The sequence below is a fragment of the Dipodomys merriami genome, unplaced genomic scaffold (assembly GCF_024711535.1).
Source record: "Dipodomys merriami isolate MVZ:Mamm:240054 unplaced genomic scaffold, mDipMer1.0.p SCAF_34, whole genome shotgun sequence".
Lineage (NCBI taxonomy): Eukaryota > Metazoa > Chordata > Mammalia > Rodentia > Heteromyidae > Dipodomys > Dipodomys merriami.
Window position 1 is genome coordinate 11,896,213 of NW_027204937.1, and position 17,836 is coordinate 11,914,048.

General features: G+C 42.5%; 1 protein-coding gene across 2 annotated transcripts in view; it reads right to left on the bottom strand.

Moving 5' to 3' along the window:
- LOC138803374 (cytochrome P450 4A12-like) overlaps positions 1–7,798 on the bottom strand; it is a 10,466-nt gene extending 2,668 nt beyond the window's left edge. Inside the window, exons 1-11 of one of the 2 annotated variants that reach the window (XM_069987299.1) lie at positions 7,559–7,798; positions 6,733–6,874; positions 5,489–5,533; positions 4,867–4,994; positions 3,586–3,710; positions 3,062–3,216; positions 2,550–2,656; positions 2,275–2,465; positions 2,041–2,174; positions 718–782; positions 491–567 (exon numbers count right to left, since the gene is read on the bottom strand). In XM_069987299.1, the coding sequence (XP_069843400.1) occupies positions 491–567; positions 718–782; positions 2,041–2,174; positions 2,275–2,465; positions 2,550–2,656; positions 3,062–3,216; positions 3,586–3,710; positions 4,867–4,994; positions 5,489–5,533; positions 6,733–6,874; positions 7,559–7,747 (1,358 nt within the window). In that variant the 5' untranslated portion in view covers positions 7,748–7,798. The remainder of the gene's footprint in view (positions 1–490; positions 568–717; positions 783–2,040; positions 2,175–2,274; positions 2,466–2,549; positions 2,657–3,061; positions 3,217–3,585; positions 3,711–4,866; positions 4,995–5,488; positions 5,534–6,732; positions 6,875–7,558) is intronic. The other variant, XM_069987300.1, reaches the window with a different exon arrangement.
- Positions 7,799–17,836: the final 10,038 nt, after the last annotated feature.

The window sequence follows — 17,836 nt, forward strand, 5'->3', positions numbered from 1 at the left end:
CAAATGTGTGAGACAACACTGCCTGGTATTCAATAAATATCCTCTATGGTGAGCTGCAAACGTTCACATACATGACTTCAACAGTAGGCCTTCTGATTCTACATCTATGAAAATTTTGAAGGAAGGTGAGATACTACATGGAGAATATGGAAAAGACACACATGTACTTTACAGTATCTGACAACAAAGGAAAAGCAACACCCAAGGGTCCGTTTACATGACAAAATAGAATTTTGAAAGTGCATGTTCCAAGAATGGAAAAACGCTACACTACAGTGAAATTTGGAGCAAACATTGACAAAATGTTTTGTCTGGTCATTGGAAAAGGCAATGGGTCAAGGTCCCTATGGGCTCAGATATAACTACAACCATTAACCAGGAAAGGCACAGTTGAAGATGGCACTCAGAAAACTGCAGAATTATGAGCACCAGGCAGGTGCCAGGACACTCGCCTTTTCTCACACCCATCACCCTTTGGGCAGCTTCTCACCTGGATCCTCCAGAGAAGGGTAGGAACGAGTGGCTGTGGCGGGAAGAATCTGGGGCAAACCGGGAAGGGTCAAACACCTGCAGAGACAATACCAGGACCCAGAAACAGAGGAGTCAAGCCCTGCTTCCTACCTAGGAAGGGACAGCATGCCTAGATGTGGGATTGATGGGAGGTGCAAGGCCTAGGAGTCAATTTCCCTCCCTCCTTTCTTCCCAGGACTCTCATACCTCTGGATTGGGCCACACCTTCGGGTTATGATGAAGGGAATAAAATGAGAGTGTAACTATGACACCTGTAGGATGGGGGGGGGAGACAGAAAAGAATATTAATGCCAGTGGGGTAGATGTCTGGTCCCTCATTCAGCAGAGGCCATGTATACACAAATGGCATGGGTGACAAATAAAATCTCTTTGAGCAGAATTATAGCATTAATGGGAGGTGGATAGCCTCAGAGGTGGTGTTTGGAACAGCACCTAGTATGGCTTAGGAGAGAAAACCATGACACAGACAAGAAATCACGAAGTATTGAGGCTCAGTGCTAATAGGAATTGAAGTGACAAATCACACTAACCAAGAATCTTCCATGACACTTAGAGAACATGCATTGAACCATTCAAGAATTAGAACTAGACCTCTGTAATAAAGTGCTTCCATTCTTTTCCTTCAGTGTCTGTTGTCGTTCCCTTTAGCTATACTGAGGTTTCTGCCTTGCAGAAAAAGGTGCTATCACACCAAGTCCTCCAACTGGATTTCAGGACTGTGGACACTGTGTCCTTATTCTCATCACTGACCCAGGGCTACTTCCTTGCCTGTGCTTGTAACTTTGATTTCACCTCGTCCCGGCAGACAGGTTCCTTTTTTCTCTCTTGCTCTCATTCTCTATGCTTTGTAGCTTTTCTCTCACCTCTTTCATGGTTTTCTATACTATTCCTACTTTTCTCACTTGAAAATATGGTCTATTCATGGAACCACAGGAGCACCTAATAATCCACGCTCTTCGACTGGCATATACACAGCCTGATATCTACTTGATGACAAAAGATGAGATTCCAGAGTCTGAACAAGATCTATTATCTATCCTGTGTTTTCACAGCTTCAACGTAGCAGCACTGAGTTCATACCGGGTGTGGGGTGAGTTAGTGGATGTTTTCCTACTATGGAATAAATCTCAGAACCAGACATCATCTGCTTTTCTATCAACTGGAAAGGTCCTCGGACATTATACATTTCACCTTTAACATAGGATCCCTGAACTTCCCTGATTTACCTTCACCTATGGAAGGAACCATAGCACTTAGCCAGGCTCCACTGCTCTGTCTATCTTAAAATGCACAGTAGTGAGAATTGGAGGAAGAGTGGTTTTGAGATTTTGTTGAGGTTCAATTGTGCTAGACATTTGCATTTCTCTCATTCTAACTTCAAAGTAAGAATCCAAATTACTTGCGAGGAAAGGGAGACTCACTGGGTTCCAAACTGTGGAAGCATATATGTATTTCTGTTCCGTCCTTGCTCTGCGGAGTGCTTGGTGAATAAGGGTGGGAAGCTCATACCTTTGGGTAGGGAGCGTCCATCTGGAAAGGTGACAGGTTTGCTCAGTTCTCTGCTCACCAGGGGTACTGGTGTATAGAGTCTCAGGGCCTCCTTAATGCACATGGTGGTGTAGGCCATCTTGTCAAGGATCTCCCTGAAATGAAGCCCATCTTCAGGGTCAGGTAGGGCCTGAGAAGACTAGAGTTTGCCCCAGTAGAGTGGTAGGGTTTCCCACACATTGAGCTCTCACTCACCAGGTGACAGAGGCTCCATCTCCCAGAAGGCTCTGGACCTCCTCCCTGCACTTCTGCTGGTGTTCAGGGTGTGTGGCCAGAATGTACAAGATCCAGGAGATGCCACTGGCTGTGGTGTCATGGCCCTCAAACATGAACGTGTCCACTTCGGCACGCAGGTCCTTGTCAGACAAGCTGCTTCCATCCTCCATCTAGGGGTGTTATAGTCAAGAGGGAAAATTTTCCCTCAGGCTGCGTTTCTCCCCAAAGCCTCAGGTCTCTGCACAGGCACTCACTTTGGGAAACAGTAGGATATCCAAGAAGTCTAAGCGCCTTTTCATCTTGACCTTTTCCAGCTCTCCCTCATCTTGCAGCTGAGCCTTCCTCTGGTTGATCACCTTGTCTGTTCCAGGACAACAGTTACCAGGCAGGCAGAGTCAAATGTTACAGCACCTCCCAATAGCCTTCCCTTTCCCCAGTCTGGATTCTCTGTAGGAAACAGGGTGTATTTGGTGGTGGCTATGTGGGTCAGGGCTGGAAGTCTAGCACATCAGCTGTGGGGAGCAAAGAACACAGAAGCCCTGATGAAAACTGCTAGCATGAGTGTTATTTAATAACACAGTACTAAGCACTGGTAATTCCTGTATGGTACCTGATATCCTGACCTCTCAGTGTCTATAACTTGTACGGGCATAGTACTCTGCAAGAGTTTGTCTCTAGCTCAACAGAGGTATCTATGTGTGAGAGCCATGACTGTAATTTGGGTTAAGTCTGATAAAGGAAGAGAGATTGGAGGGACAGACAGAACCTGTATGCTCGTGGGCAAGCTGGCAGGCATGATGGTATGTGCGGCCATTAGAGGTCAGACTGTAGATGACATCATTCTGGTGAAAGACATTCCGCAATCGGGCAAAAACCAGGTTGTTCAGATCCCTGATAGCCTGGATGTAGGACTTGGATTTCCTGAGAAACAGAAGGCACAACACACTGGGGTTTGGGAAATCTCACACACAGAGTGAGCTCACTGTACAGAGTCCCACAATAATGGGAACAGACAACCCTGAGAAATATCTAAGTTCTATTTTAAGGGCCTTATGGAGATGGCATAAACATCCAGTGTACCACCTGTGTTGGAGATTAGTGGTGTATGTCTGGGAAGGAATGGGTCAGGTCAGGAATTTGAAGTTCCCCTGAGTTTTGGATCCCAATCTTGGTTTTTGTTTGTTTTGCTTTTTTTTTGAGGTGAGCATTGACGCTTTCCCATTTGCCTCTCAGTTGAGTAAGCCCCCTCAGCTAGTAAGAACAAAGACCCTGCAAATGAATGTCACTGACCTGTCCACCTGGACACACTCTTGTTGGCCAAAGGCACATTTCATTATGGTATCCAGAGTCATCAAGGAAATGTGTTCAAAGATCTCCAGAGAGTTGTCCTGGATGCTGAGCTTCTCCCATTGGTCCTGTGATGGAGGGTGACATTGACAGTCTCATTTCCCACTGGAATATCTATGCTAACTAGACTAGGTTCCTTTCCTGTGTCTCCATCTATCTTGTTTTAAGTCCTTGGCTCAGATGCCCTTGTAGAAAATTAAGTGTGTGGAACAATACTTGTAGTCTGCCTATTTGTCACAAAATGTTATTACAAAATTGGACATAAATACATCCGGTCACATTTTGAATTTTGAAAATAACTGTCATTTTTTGTCGGTTGATGAAAAAGTCCACAGTGTAATTACGCTTCTGTTTCCTGAAAGTTTTGTGGAGTAGACTTGAAAATTGGTAAAATCCCAAATATGAAAACACTAGTTAGCATGGAAAAGAAAGCCTGCTTAGCCTGCAGGAGCAATCCTATTGTTGGCTGTCTTGGACTCCAATTTTTTTCATTCATCAAAATCTTACAGAACACTGCCATGTTGGAAGTGATTGTGAAGTAGGATTGTCTGTGGCAATGTAGGCCTTGTGTCCATCTCAATGTATGGGTCAGCATGGCCATTCATAAGCTCTGGGGCCCTGATGATTGAGTGACACCTTAGAAGCTCCCAGGGCAACTGATGCGGTCATTTCCCAGTCCAGCCAGGGACAGGTAGCTTGCTTTTGGTGGGAGTTTCTATTCCCCCACTTTTCTGAGCTGAGAAAGAAGGAGAGGGGCCTGTATCTACCGTGATACCTTCTGAGTAGGACAATGAGCAATTTGGCTCAGTCCTGGGTCCTGGATGCTTTCTGTTGCACTTATTACAGAGGAACTGATTCTTACTGCAATTGGGTTGATAGCATTAATTTCTGTGATTATGTCTGATGGTTTCTGTGTTAGAGAATGGAGTATGAATGAGTGGGGGGGTGGGCGGTCATGGGGCATCAACTCTGGGCTTGGGCGCTGTCCCTGTGCTCTTCAGCTCAGGCAAGTGCTCTACCCCTTGAGCCACAGTGCCACTTTCGGTTTTCTAGTCGTTTATTGGATATGAGTCTCACAGACTTTCCTGCCTGGGCTGGCCTTGAACCTTGAGCCTCAGATCTCAGCTTTCTGAGTAGTTAGGATTACAGGTGTGAGCCACAGGTGCCCAGCTCTATGAGTGTGTTTTGTGAGTAGGCGTGTGGACATGAAAGAGACAGACTCACCAGCATTACTCGAATGGAGTCCACCATGATTCCCACATAGGGCTTTAAGATGTCATAGTGGAAAGCTGGAGTCAACATCCGCCGGTGCTGGAACCATGTCTGCCCATTCAGCAGGAGCAAACCATAGCCTGGACAGAAGATGGATATGGGCTTGAGTGTGTGAGAAAGGGAAGCGGAGTAACAACACGGTGATATGAGAAAAATGGATTGTGAGAGTGCTGGGGGTGGATCAGGAAGACAGAAATTCTTGGATAAAGGAAATAAGCAGCAGCACTTTCAGAAATATGAATCTTCCAATTGTACTTGTATATCTGATATGATTAAAACAGCTGTCAGATACAGGTTGGGGAGACTTGAGGGCATATCAGGGGGGAGCCTTCACTAAATATGAGGCTGAGCACGGTTAGGAGCCACTGGGAAGAAGTGTAGAAGGACGCTGAGCCTCATACCAGAAGTAGTTTTTTTTTTTTTTTTAAAGTAAAGGTCAAGGTAGAAGTATTAAAATGGAATTTGTGTTTAAGGATTGGTTTTGACAGTGATAATCTTTTGTTCTCAGTAAGGTCAAGTGATAGTACTTGGTTAACCTGAGGAGTGACCATCGCTCTAGTTAAGATATACTTACCAATCCATGGAGCCACAAATTTATAGATACCATGAGCTTTCGGGTCTGAAAAGTAAGTGAGAGTTATTCTTTGGAAACAAGGGAAAATAATAGGATTAGAGACACTGATGTTCTGACCAGGGGCAGACATGATATATTTTTTACCTGCATGTATTTTTTTCTTTTTTTTTTTTTGCAAATTAGAGTATGTAAATTGTACAAGTGTGGTTTCATTGGGACATTTCTAAAAATTCATTCACTATATCCTTATCAAATTCACCCTCTCTCATTCTCTCTCTGATCTCTTTTTCCCTTCTTAAAACAAAATGTTTTTTATTCTACTTTCAAATAGCAAAATAAGTACTTTAACCCTATTCATCCTCATTCACCATCTTTGATATCTTCCCTAGTCCTACTGGTGTCTACCTTCAGAGTCTGTTTTACTCCCCTGTCATTCTTTTATTTTTAGTGTATATTAATTGTACCAACCGGTTTTACCATAATATTTCAGACATGCATGTGCTTTATTTTGCTCTGAAAAACCCTCTCTTCTCTGTTTTTTCATAGCAATCCTCTATTAATAACTTTCATTGAGATGTCTTGTACTCTCTACATACACATTGATAATGCATTCCAAAAATTTTCTCCCCCCACCTCCATTAGTTTCCAAGATATGATATTTTTATTGTTGTCAGTTGACAGCTTGCATTTCCCATGTTACTTCCCAATGCCCACCTAACCTCCTCTGTCTCTGTCATGATAGTCAGCTAGACTCAAGAAGACTGGCCTCATGTTCCAGATGCTAGATACTCCCAAAAATGGGATGGTAACTTCGAAAGAAACATAAACCATGTCTTCAATGCTAAAGAATAAAAAAGATTTTTGAGGCTTTTATACAGTGGGTGTTTAGGTTGTCATTCATGACCCAGGTCAATGACAATCAGACTTTACACACCCAAGTCAATGTGGATCTGTTTGTTTCTCTTATATAAGGCAATCTACATAATTGGTTGCCTGAAGCTAGTTCATTTAGTTAAAAAAGATAAAGAAAACAGTTGAGCCCCATTTCTGTTTTACTGTATAAATTGTAAGCACATAAGTAAATACTGTGTGCTATATGCTAGACTGTGGCTTCAAGAAAATAATGATAGGCAGTTATTTAGACACAGCTAGCTGAACTGCTATTTCTTTCTGTAATTTCACAGGTTCAGGGTATGTGTTAAGAGTGGAAGATCTATGGTTGGTGGGAAGGGCTTAACTCTCACCTGATCTCCCCAGAATCACCTTCATATAGTCGGGGTCATAGATTACGAAGCGTGCTTTGCTTCCCCAGAGCCACAGTGGGCAGGCACTTGGAAATTTCTCAACTCTTGAGAGAAGCTCTTGCAGCTCCTGATCATTTTTGACCTGACATCATTGGAAAAATGAATGCTTAAAAGTAATTTTATAGTAGCCACAGGGACAAGTTCTGAATATTTCAGTGAAGTCTAGAATTTGGGGCAGAAAACCATCTAGAAGGCTGATTCTTGGATAACAGCTGAGGCTTGGTGCTTAGTGCTAAGAGGAGGAAAGTCTGGAAGGAAAATCTACAGACTTCCAGGTGAAAGGATGGCAGGACAAGCTGGGCACCGGCGACTCACACCTGTAATCCTAGCTACTCAGGAGGCTGAGATCTGAGGATCAGGGTTCAAAGCCAGCCCCGGCAGGAAAGTCCGTGAGACTCTGATCTCCAATAAAGCACCAGAAAACCGGAAGTGGCGCTATAGCTCAAGTGGTAGAGTACTAGCCTTGAGCTGAAGAGCTGAGGGACAGCGCCCAGGCCCAGAGTTCAAGCCCCACAGCCACCACCACCAACAACAAAAAAGGCTGCCAGAACAGACATCAGACCTGCTTAAGGAAGATATGTGGCTAGAGCTGAGTAATAGCAGAGCAGCCTCCCTGTGAGGGAATGAGCTCCCTATTACTGGATAAGCACAGGTGGAGAGCTATATTGTCACTTGGAGGCTTGGTGTTTTGTTCCCTGGTTTGTTGACTAGTCTCTGGGAGCCCTGGCCTCCCAGCTCTTTCACTCCCCTTCACTCTCCTTCTTACCTTGTGCCCAAAGAACCAGTGGGAGGGTGGACTTGGGAACTGCTGGAAGGCTTTGAGCAGCCACTGCCTTTGCAGATAGAATTGAAGTGCCTTGAACAGCAGCAGAAGCAGGCTGAGCAGCGAGGCCACTTGGAGGAGTCCAAAGAGGCTGCCCAGGAGCCCGGTGTGGCTCAGTGCAGAGTCACTCATGGTGCACAAGCTTCTGGATCACTGACTGCTCCTCACTGTGACTGAATCCCCAAACCTTCCTGGGACGATTGCTCCACCTCCCTATGGGAGGAGAAAGAGGGGCATAGCTTGACCTCAGAGTCTAGAGTTGATTAACCAGGAAGCCCCATCTTGAGAAATAATGAGATCAAAGCAGTATGGGGGGTGGGTGGAGGGACAGGAAAGTAGGAGAAAATTTAGGAAGGGATAACAAGGTTGACAAAAAATGTACTCATTACCTTACTTGTGTAACTGAAACCCCTCTGTATATAGCACCTTGATAATAAAAAAGAAAAAGAAAGCATTAACAGATGCAATAGTGGATGGTCATTCCTCATCTTAGGTTGTTGAAAATGTTTATTGAAAACCTACTCTGTGCTAGGCAGTATCATTAATGGAACAGATTTTAAAAACACATGACTTGATGGCAATGAATTTATAGTCTAATTTACCAAAAATTTAACAAGCCTTCTGTGCAGGTGTTAGCACTATGATTTTAGGCATGAGAATCTTATTGCAAAGAGGTAAATTGACATGTTAACTGGGAAATAGTTACTGGAAGTGTGTGCAGGAATTAAAATATTTTCCTACTGGGCTCCAAAATTGCCTCTTCCAGTTGTCTTTAAAATGTTCTTTATGAGCTAGGAAGGTGGCTCACTGGAAGAGCGCTTGCCTTGCATGCATGAGGCCCTGGGTTCGATTCCTCAGCACCACATAAGCAAAAAGAAAAAAGCCGGAAGTGGCGCTGTGGCTCAAGTGGTAGAGCGCTAGCCTTGAGTTGAATTGCTGAGGGACAGTGCCCAGGCCCAGAGTTCTGGCCCCACAACCAGAGCCAAAAATAAATAAAATAAAATAAAATAAAATGTTCTTTCTGAGTCCTCATATCATTCCTCAGTTAAGATTTGGCTGGTGGATGGAACCCAGGACTTTGATTCCAAAGGCTCAAGGCCCAGATCAAATCACTACATACGTAGTCTGGAACTCACCCTCTCTGATCTCAGTGTCTTCTTTATAAGTCTGGATAATAATCTCTTTCTGATATACCTGCCCACAGGACAGCCCATTCTTTCAGTCATTCCACAAATTCAATGAAAATTTCTTGACCTCACAGACTAATGGAGAAAGGCAGATGATTAAGCCAGTACATCCAATATGCTGTACTGGAGGAATGACATTTCTATGAAAGGAGGAAACTAAAACAGAAAGAATGGAGTCTTTAAGCATGAATAGTTCACCCAGATGGAATGTTCTAGGTGATGGGATAGTAATCAAAGAAGGAAGGGTAGAACATATTCATTTACAATATCTTCATCCCTTGTTTCCTATTATCATGAATAATGGCACAAATTCACCCCATTTATATTACTCTTTCTCAGTGTATGTGGGTGAGACAGACCTAGGGATTGAACTCAAAGCCTTGTGCTCTTAAGGCAGATTCTTTACCACTTGAGCCAGGCTTCCACTCCCTTTTGAAAGCTTTGGTTAATTTTGAGGTAAGGTTTCACTTTATTCCCTGGTTTCCTCCTAGTTGTGCTTCTTCTTATCACTGGAGATTACAGGCAGGCACCACTGGCCCAGTCACTGTACTTCTGTATCTGGGTGCACATCACTGTCACTGATTGAGATGGAGCATAATACGTTTTTTAGGAGGTGGTGGTGGAGTACTTTTTGGAGAGGGAGAAATACTTAGCTCTTTAAATACATTGTTTATGCCTCTCTGGCTCTGAGATCCTCTGATTACCCCCTTACACCACCCCCTTCCTTTTAAACCATCTTTGGTGGGTCTCAGACTATTTTCATATCAGCCTTGCTTTTTCATGACTCTTGAAGATAAAATTCAATACAGAATTCAGAGAGTAAAATACAAAAGGTATTTCATGGAGAATCCCTTAAAAACCAACTTTTCCAAGGTCTAGGAATTTGTACCCATGCCATCCAAATGCTTTTGCTCAGCACATTCTTTTGTTATGCTACATTTTGACATGTAATTCATTAATCAGTTCACAGGGGCAAAGTTCTTTTCTTTCTTGTCTGAATCCTGAGCCTGGTGAGATCCCAAGGACAGAGGGCCATGCAGTTATTTATGCCTTTTGTGTTCAAATTGATAGGCCTCCTGAGGTTATTTTCTATCTCAAGTTCTTTATAGTTGTGCTTATAATCACTAACAAGTAGTAAATACTCTATCTTCAGAGCAGTGATCAAATTTTACCTGATATCTCTCACAACATTATAAAATAGTATAACAAGCAAATCTCAGCAAAGATGGGAAATCTATGGTAGAAAGCTTATTTATCCAAGACCACCCAGCTAGCATGAGGTGCATCAAGATTCTAACCCAGACCATCTGCCTTCAGGAAGTTTACTGTTCACGATTACAATGCAGGTAAGGATTTAGTTGAGCATCTCGTCTCAACCAAATCCAACTCCCCGCCACAACATGGAGTTGTAGCAGCCCACAACTCTCCTTTCTGTTTTATCCAGCCTGAAAGTTGTAGAAAGAAGTGACAAAAATATCTTGTCTATTTGGTGGAAAATATTCTGTATATGTATTTGAAGTATGAGCTTATGTCAGAAAAAAATTGTATTTAGAACAAAAGATCTACTTTAGAAGTAAACATCTAGGGCTGGGAAGGTGGCTCAGTGGTAGAGCGCTTGCCTTGCATGCCTGAGACCCTGGGTTCGATTCCTCAGCACCACATAAGCAAAAAGAAAAAAGCCGGAAGTGGCGCTGTGACTCAAGTGGTAGAGTGCTAGCCTTGAGCTGAAGAGCTGAGGGACAGCACCTAGGCCCAGAGTTCAGGCCCCACTACTGGACCCAAAAAAAAAAAAGTTTCTAGAAGTAAACATCTTTCCCATCTTCTTGATGTTCTGACACTCACATCAGAGGCTCTTGGACGATATTTATTTTTTATGATTTCTGTAGCATGGAACAGAGGCCAGAGTCTATTGATAATGCCTGGTCAAGACATTAATATGGTAAGAGATAGAGAAAGAGAATGAGCAAAATGAGGGATGGCTAGGTATTGTGAGTGAATGCAGTTCCATTGAGGTGTTATATTTTATTTTATTTATTTATTTTTTTGTCAGTCATGGGGCTTGAACTCTGGGCTTTGGTGCTATCCCTCTGCTCTTCAGCTCAGGGCAAGCACTCTACTGCTTTAGCCACAGCACCACTTCCAGTTTTCTAGTGGTTAATTGGAGATAAGAGCCTCATGGAGTTTTCTGCCCAGGCTGGCTTTGAACCATGATCCTCAGATCTCAGCCTCCTCAGTAGCTAAGATTATAGGTGTGAGCAACTGGCACCCAGCTGAGGTGTTATATTTCAAGAGGGACATTTATATTTTTTTATTCATGCCTGTTTTATAGCTCACTTTATTTGGGAAACAAAAGCAGAAATGAGTTTAGTTATTCCCATGACAGCGTCTTGTAAAGGGTCCTTCTATAGATAGGCATTGCTTGCTTTCTTGGTTTTGATAGTTGAGTTTGATACTAAGGCAATTTTAGATTCCTCATTTACATTTAAATTTCTGCAAAAATCAAATATGTAGGCATTGAGAAACTAAAATATTTGTGGCTTTTGTTGATCATAGAAGAACGCTGAACATATTTATTTTAGGCATATTCGGTGCTACCATTTCTCTGAATACGGCAGAAGTGGATTGGAGAAAGGGATGATCCCTGGCCTTAACACCCGGCACAGTGTCAGCAAGCAGGAGAACTGAAAAAAGCATTCTCTTTCATAATTGTCAGAATCAGACACATCCTATAAAATTCAAACCCCTCCTTGTTATACCATTTATCTGGTATAATGCTAGCACTATGCTAGATAGGTGACATGCTCTTACCCACGACCTTCCTCCCACTCTTGGGTGGCCTTTTATGAAACACCCTCCAAGAGCTTAAAAACCTCATCTCAATGACTCTCCTGCCCAGAAGGCCGCTCCTGGATAATGTCATGGTTTTTTCCCAGTCTAGACACTTTGTATTTGTTGTGTTTGTTGTTCTTCTCTTCCTCCCCGATCCTGAATGTTCTTCTTTTATTCTACAGAAAACTAGTTCATTAATATCCTTCAGGTTTCACTGTGTTGTCTCCAACAAAAGACTTCCAAGGTTACTCTATACAAACAAGTTCCTTTGATCCCCATCTTATTTCAATCCAACATTTGTATTTCAATCCAGTAACCAATTATTGCATGTAATTATTACATTTAATAAGTAAAGGTCATAGAACTCATAAATGTTATAGACCATGATAGGCAATTTGCTCCATGAAAGTTCGAATGTGTTTGTGACTTTAACTAAGCATCACTATCCCACAATACTGTGAAATTTGGGAAATTAGGTAACCACTTAACCACAATAAAAAATTTGAAACAAAAAGATAACCAGAAGGAAAATTGTGAGGTACCTCCACTATCATGCCAGAAGAAGTTTCATTGAGTCAACAAAGATTCATCTAGTAACACAGAATTGACTAGTCTATCTTTGCATCAGTGCCACAAAAGCTGGTCCTGGGCTTCCAAAAGCTTGTAGCCTAGTGTTAATTTACTAGCAAGTTTCAATTGACACAAAAATATAGGTAAACCTTTATAAAAATATTAATATTATACTTGTCTAATAATACTTGCATAATAAACAATTTCCCTCTTTTCTGTACCAAACAACAGAACATGGACATGTCTTTTCCCATTGCTTCGCACTGTCTCAAACAGAACTTTGTACATGCTGATTCCTAACTAAAGTCTGTTGACCAGCATAGTGGGTATCTAGAAGGGGAGAACTCAAGATGTTTGCTGCATCTTATAATAAGAAGGCAGCTACCATGTTCATGAATGAGCTTGTCACATTGAAAAGGAATCTCTCCCTGGTGGCAGTTGCCAAGTGGAGGCAGGATGCCCAACTGGGATTGCTGAGCTAACTCCAATATATGAGAAGATGACTACTCTCAAGAGTAGCTATGGGGCTGCCATGTCCACTGTGCCACAGATTTTTCAGAATAGATGGGTATATAAAGAGAGCCCAAGAGACAGAGAGAGAGAGAGAGAGAAAGACAGAGACAGAGAGAAAAACACAGAGAGAACGAGAGAGAGAGATCCCACAGCCTGCTTGAGCCATAGCCAGGACCTGGGACCTGGCTATTGGTATTGACACTCAAGTGGTCCTGGAAATTATGACCATTTCGTAACCAACCTGGCCCACAGAGTGTCTTGGACTCACCAGTTCTGCTTTATTCACCCACTCTGGTTTGGACAATTCATTGCAAGTCATGTGAGCCTGACTACACCAATGTTGAGGGAATGAGAGTCCCCAAGGAGAGGAAGGGGCTTCCTGAGCGCAAAGTGCTCAGAGCCCAATGTGGGAAGGAGATCAGGGACTGTGTCCAAAGTCTGGGAAGATGGTGGCCAACTCCTTACCATCTGATCAATGAGCTTCCTATGCCCTCCTATGGGAATACTCTGTCCCAGCTTGGCCTACTTCTCCTTCAGCAGACATCAGGCTCCTGTATGACTTGTTGCTTCAAATTGAATTCCTAACCTTGTCATATGTCTTCTGATAAACTGAATGAATTAACTGGGAAGTTTTGGAAGCTTGATATTTGGATTGGGGACAGAGAAGATTTGATGAACCTAGGAATATTAACTCTCTAAATACTGCTGCATCTCCTTTGTCATTTCTGAGTACATGTATTTCAATTATCCAGTCTAGAGCCAGAGAAATATTGAGAATTGCTTTGGTGTACGGCATCAGCTAGGTGGCAATACCTTGTAAGGTTGGGTGTGTTTCTTTGGAGTTGTGTCTGCTGTAAATGAATGTCCCGGATATGGCACTGGCCAAGGCTCCCGAGTTCAGAAGTGAAGGGTTGAAAATGGTTATAGCAACAGTGCCTATTACCCTTAGTGATCCAACAGCCCAATAATCACTTTCTGGTTTACAGTATGTCAGCTTTTGGCCTAGAGGTCTTAGCATTAAGTGGGAAAAAAGCTTCCATCCAAACATCATCATTATTGTATTGATTTTGAAGTTAAAAGAACTGCTCTCTGGCTAGTTGTGGCTCCTCATGTCTCTGAATCAGTTACTCTCCTGTATGAGTAATTGGTCTCATTTTTAAGTGAACCTGGCAGACACCTTATCAATTAGTCAGGAAAGAATGTGTGGAACTCAAAAGATAGCCCAGAACATCGCCTAATACTAACTGCCCTGAATCTAAAGTGGGAAAATATACAACAACGCTATTCAACAGAGCTACACTTGGTCCAGAAGCCACAAGGATGAAGCTTTGGTTCATCCACTCCTCCATGCAAAGACAACACCACTTACTAAGGAGCTTGCTACAGGCAGAAGGAATATGCACCAGGTAGTGATAGAAGTTAGCTTCTGACTTAACTGTGACCCTTCAAGTAGAAGAAGAAAGACCATGTGGGAAGTGGAAGAAACAAGGAGTGTAATGGTAAGGATTATTTCTTCTTCATTTTGTTATAAAAAAAATATTGTGTATATACTCGGCTTTCCCCTCTTCTTACCACAATCATATCTAACATCAGTATATTGATAACATTTGACATATATGTCAAGTATGGGTATGACAGAATGCCAAGGAGAAGTATCAATGCCATGCCCCAACTTTGCATTTTATTTCAGGCAGAAGGTTAGTGTTTTTCCCATAATATATTACCAAAGTAGTTGTCAGGAGAAATGTAATTTGTTGTCATTGTAAAGCTTAAAAAGAACATCAGAATGGTTTGGGTGAACAGTGAATAATGAGATGTAAGTTAAATATGTTTAAGGGGGTGTGTATGTATGCCATATTTGCAAGAGTTGAAGATCAGGTTTCATTTTAAAATTCAGCATGCCTAGTCCAAATTACCTAGTTACTTAAGTATTAGTCCAGTTCTGTTGTGAAGAGTTGTTGTAGCTGTGGGTAATATGTACAATTAGTTGACTTCAAGTGTAGATGTTCCTTGATAATCTGGAGGAAGGGTGCCAGTTCAATCACTGGGATACTTTGAGAGGAAAAAGTAGGAGAATGAAAGAAAGAGAATTCTGAGAGTTCTAGTCAATTTTAGATATTGCCTAAGAAAGTCACTGTAGACATTTGACCACCAGAACTGTAAGACTATAAATGTGTGTTGTTTTAAGCCATAAAATTAGTGAGAATTCATTTTAGAAAAACAGGAAGATCTTACAGGCACAGGCAAATAATACAAAAAGACCAAACAGGTAGAGGGGCAGACAGGCTAGAGGGTAAATAGTGAACAGGGGCTGTATAAACATTCAAAGAGGTAGCCAGGTAGGAGATAAGATAGGTAGATACACAGGCAAATAGGAATCTTGGAAAAAATAAGATAAAAAATTAGCACAGGAGGACAGGAGGTGGGGTAACAGGCAGGTGGGAAGAAGGGCAGTTTGTGTAAAATTTACAAAAACAAGACGAGCATATTGACATGGGACAAGGGCTGTGACAAGAAGTCAGAAAATGGCAGGAAGGATGCCTTCTAACCATTTCCCATTTTCCAGTAGGATTAGTGAAGCTTTCTGAGATCCATATGGCTCCCAGTTCTGGGATCTGGCAGCAGCTGAAAGGATGGGGGACCAAAGCCAGCTGTTCATGATGAAAATTTCTAAACAGACACTGAAATGAGAAGGGGCTTCACACTGTATTCTGAAGTGGGCAGAATTTGAACCCTAGTCCCAGCCCAGAGTAGAGGATTCACATCTCCCATCTTCAGCACGACCTATTTTCTTATAGGCCACACACACACCTTAGGCCTTGGTTTCTACTCTCCTGAATTCTGTCAAGGCCTTGCTAACTCTCAGGATATCTTCCCCTACTCCTGCTCTCAGAGACATAAAGTCTCTGTTCAGACATAGCCAGCACTCTGACAGACAGAGTCCAATCACATGAATCTTGACTTAATCGGTGATTAGTTCAGTTCCTCCATTAAGAGTGGCTCCTGGTGTGGAAAAATCACCCAGGGGAAGTGTGGATCTTAGTCCCAGAAAAAATCAGGATATCTCCTGGAGGAGCTTTATAGTTCCAAAATTTCTGCTTGGTTCTTTTTTGGAATCTCTGTGCAACTGGGGATCTTCAAGCTGCAGCCCATCTGCATCCCACTCAGGGGTCAGGCTGTAGGCCCTCTTCTCCCAGCCCACCAGTGTTTGTGACTTTCTAATTCTCCTCCAGAAATGTCCATGCTTGTCATTTCAATTTCCTCTTCTGGACTCCTCTGGACTGCTCAACCCCACCTTCACACGGATCCTTCCAAACCCTGTCAAGTAGGCCAGGGTTCCCTGCATGCAGAGACATCCACCGCTTTCACATGCTGAGTCTCTCTCTACCTCTTGTCTGTCAGTCCCACTTCCTATGTCAGATCACATTGGAGAGGTGACTGAGAAAATGTCTCCTCTCCAGCTATGCCTCATATTCTCAAGGCTCAGGCTAAGGACTACAGGGTCTTTTCCTTCTGCCAGTGTCTTTGTCCCTAAAGGCACCATCAGTGTGGGATTTATTTTTCTATCAAGAAATCCCCCATATTCCAAAGTGTGAAGCAGTATCAGGAGCATGGGACAAACTGCTCAATAAGGGATGCATGAGAAAAGGAAGGAATGATGAGGTCTACCCAAGTGTTTACATTTAATTACACTCACTACACTTCTGTTTTAATCACTGAACTAGGGGAACTGTGCTTCATTTTTGTCTTATGTCTAATCATGTTACCTGTGACAGAAAAACACACCTTAAAAAAATCAGGACTTTTTAAATTTAGGGTAACTTAAAGAATAGACACCTAGAAATACACTGAAAGTAAATATTAAGAATTGATCATCTTTACTACAGCTCCTCAAGCTCTACCTGTGGAGAGAGTAGCGGCTCTGAGACCTGTATGTCTCCCCTGCTGCCCACCCACTGGATCCAAGGCCACCAGAAGGTAAATGGAAGGGAAGAGCCAAGGTGGCTCCTTCCTTCCCTTCCTAGAGACCTTGGCCCTGCACTGACCACTCAGCCTTTTCTCAGCCCTACAGGAAAAGGGCACGGAGAGGAAGCTGTGCAATGCTGAGATGGATCTAGAGAGCCTAGACCTTGAAAAAGAAAACCAGGTGAATAACTCCAATTGGAGACAGCCTGTCACCTATCCTTTCCTGCAGATCTCTGCATATCCCACATTGAAAAATGCCTTCCACATGCACCGTCTTTTGTTTTCTTTTGTTTTCTTGTGTGTTGAGGGAGGGGGTGCATGCACACATAGTAGTGGGTGTCCTCACAGGAGCTGGCACTCGGTGTCGGGATCTTGCTTAGCTTTTTAAATTTAAAAAAATTGCTGTTATTATAAAAGTTATATACAGAGGGTGGCAGTTACATAATTCAGGTAATAAGTACATTTGTTTTTGGAAAACGTCACCCCTTTCCTTGCCCTCTCCCAGTTTCTGCCTCCTGTCCACACCCATAGGTTGTATAGGGCATTTTCAACATAGTGTCTAATGAGTACCACTGCTGCATTTGTTCACCCTTTGTCCCTCCATTTTGTGCCCCCCCTTGCCCTCTCCAAGACAGAAAAGTGAACAAACAAGACAAAAAGAAAATGAAAACAGCAACAATGAAAAAAACCCTTGTTTCCATTTCCTGGAGTTGTTCTCAATAAATATTATTTTATATGATCAGATGAACGTAGGAACTGCACCTTTGTGTTCCTCTCCTAAGAATATTCTCCTATGGTCTCACTGTGTGTGAATGAGTACAGTCCTGTATAATTGATCATGTCCCAGAGTATATCTAGATTCCACATATGAGAGCGTGGCTTACCTCACTTAACATGATTTTTTTCTAGGTCCATTAATTTCCCTGCAAATTACATAATATTATTCTTTCTAATAGCTATATAAATTTCCACTGTGTATATAGACCACAGTTTTGGATCCACTTATCCTTTGGAGGATGTCTGGGCTATTTCTATAACTTGGGCATGATGAATAGTGCAGAAATGGACATTAATTTGCAAGTCTCTTCATAATATCATTGTTTGTAATTTTCTGGGTAATGCCCAGAGGTGGTATGGCTAGTAGGGGAGAGCTATA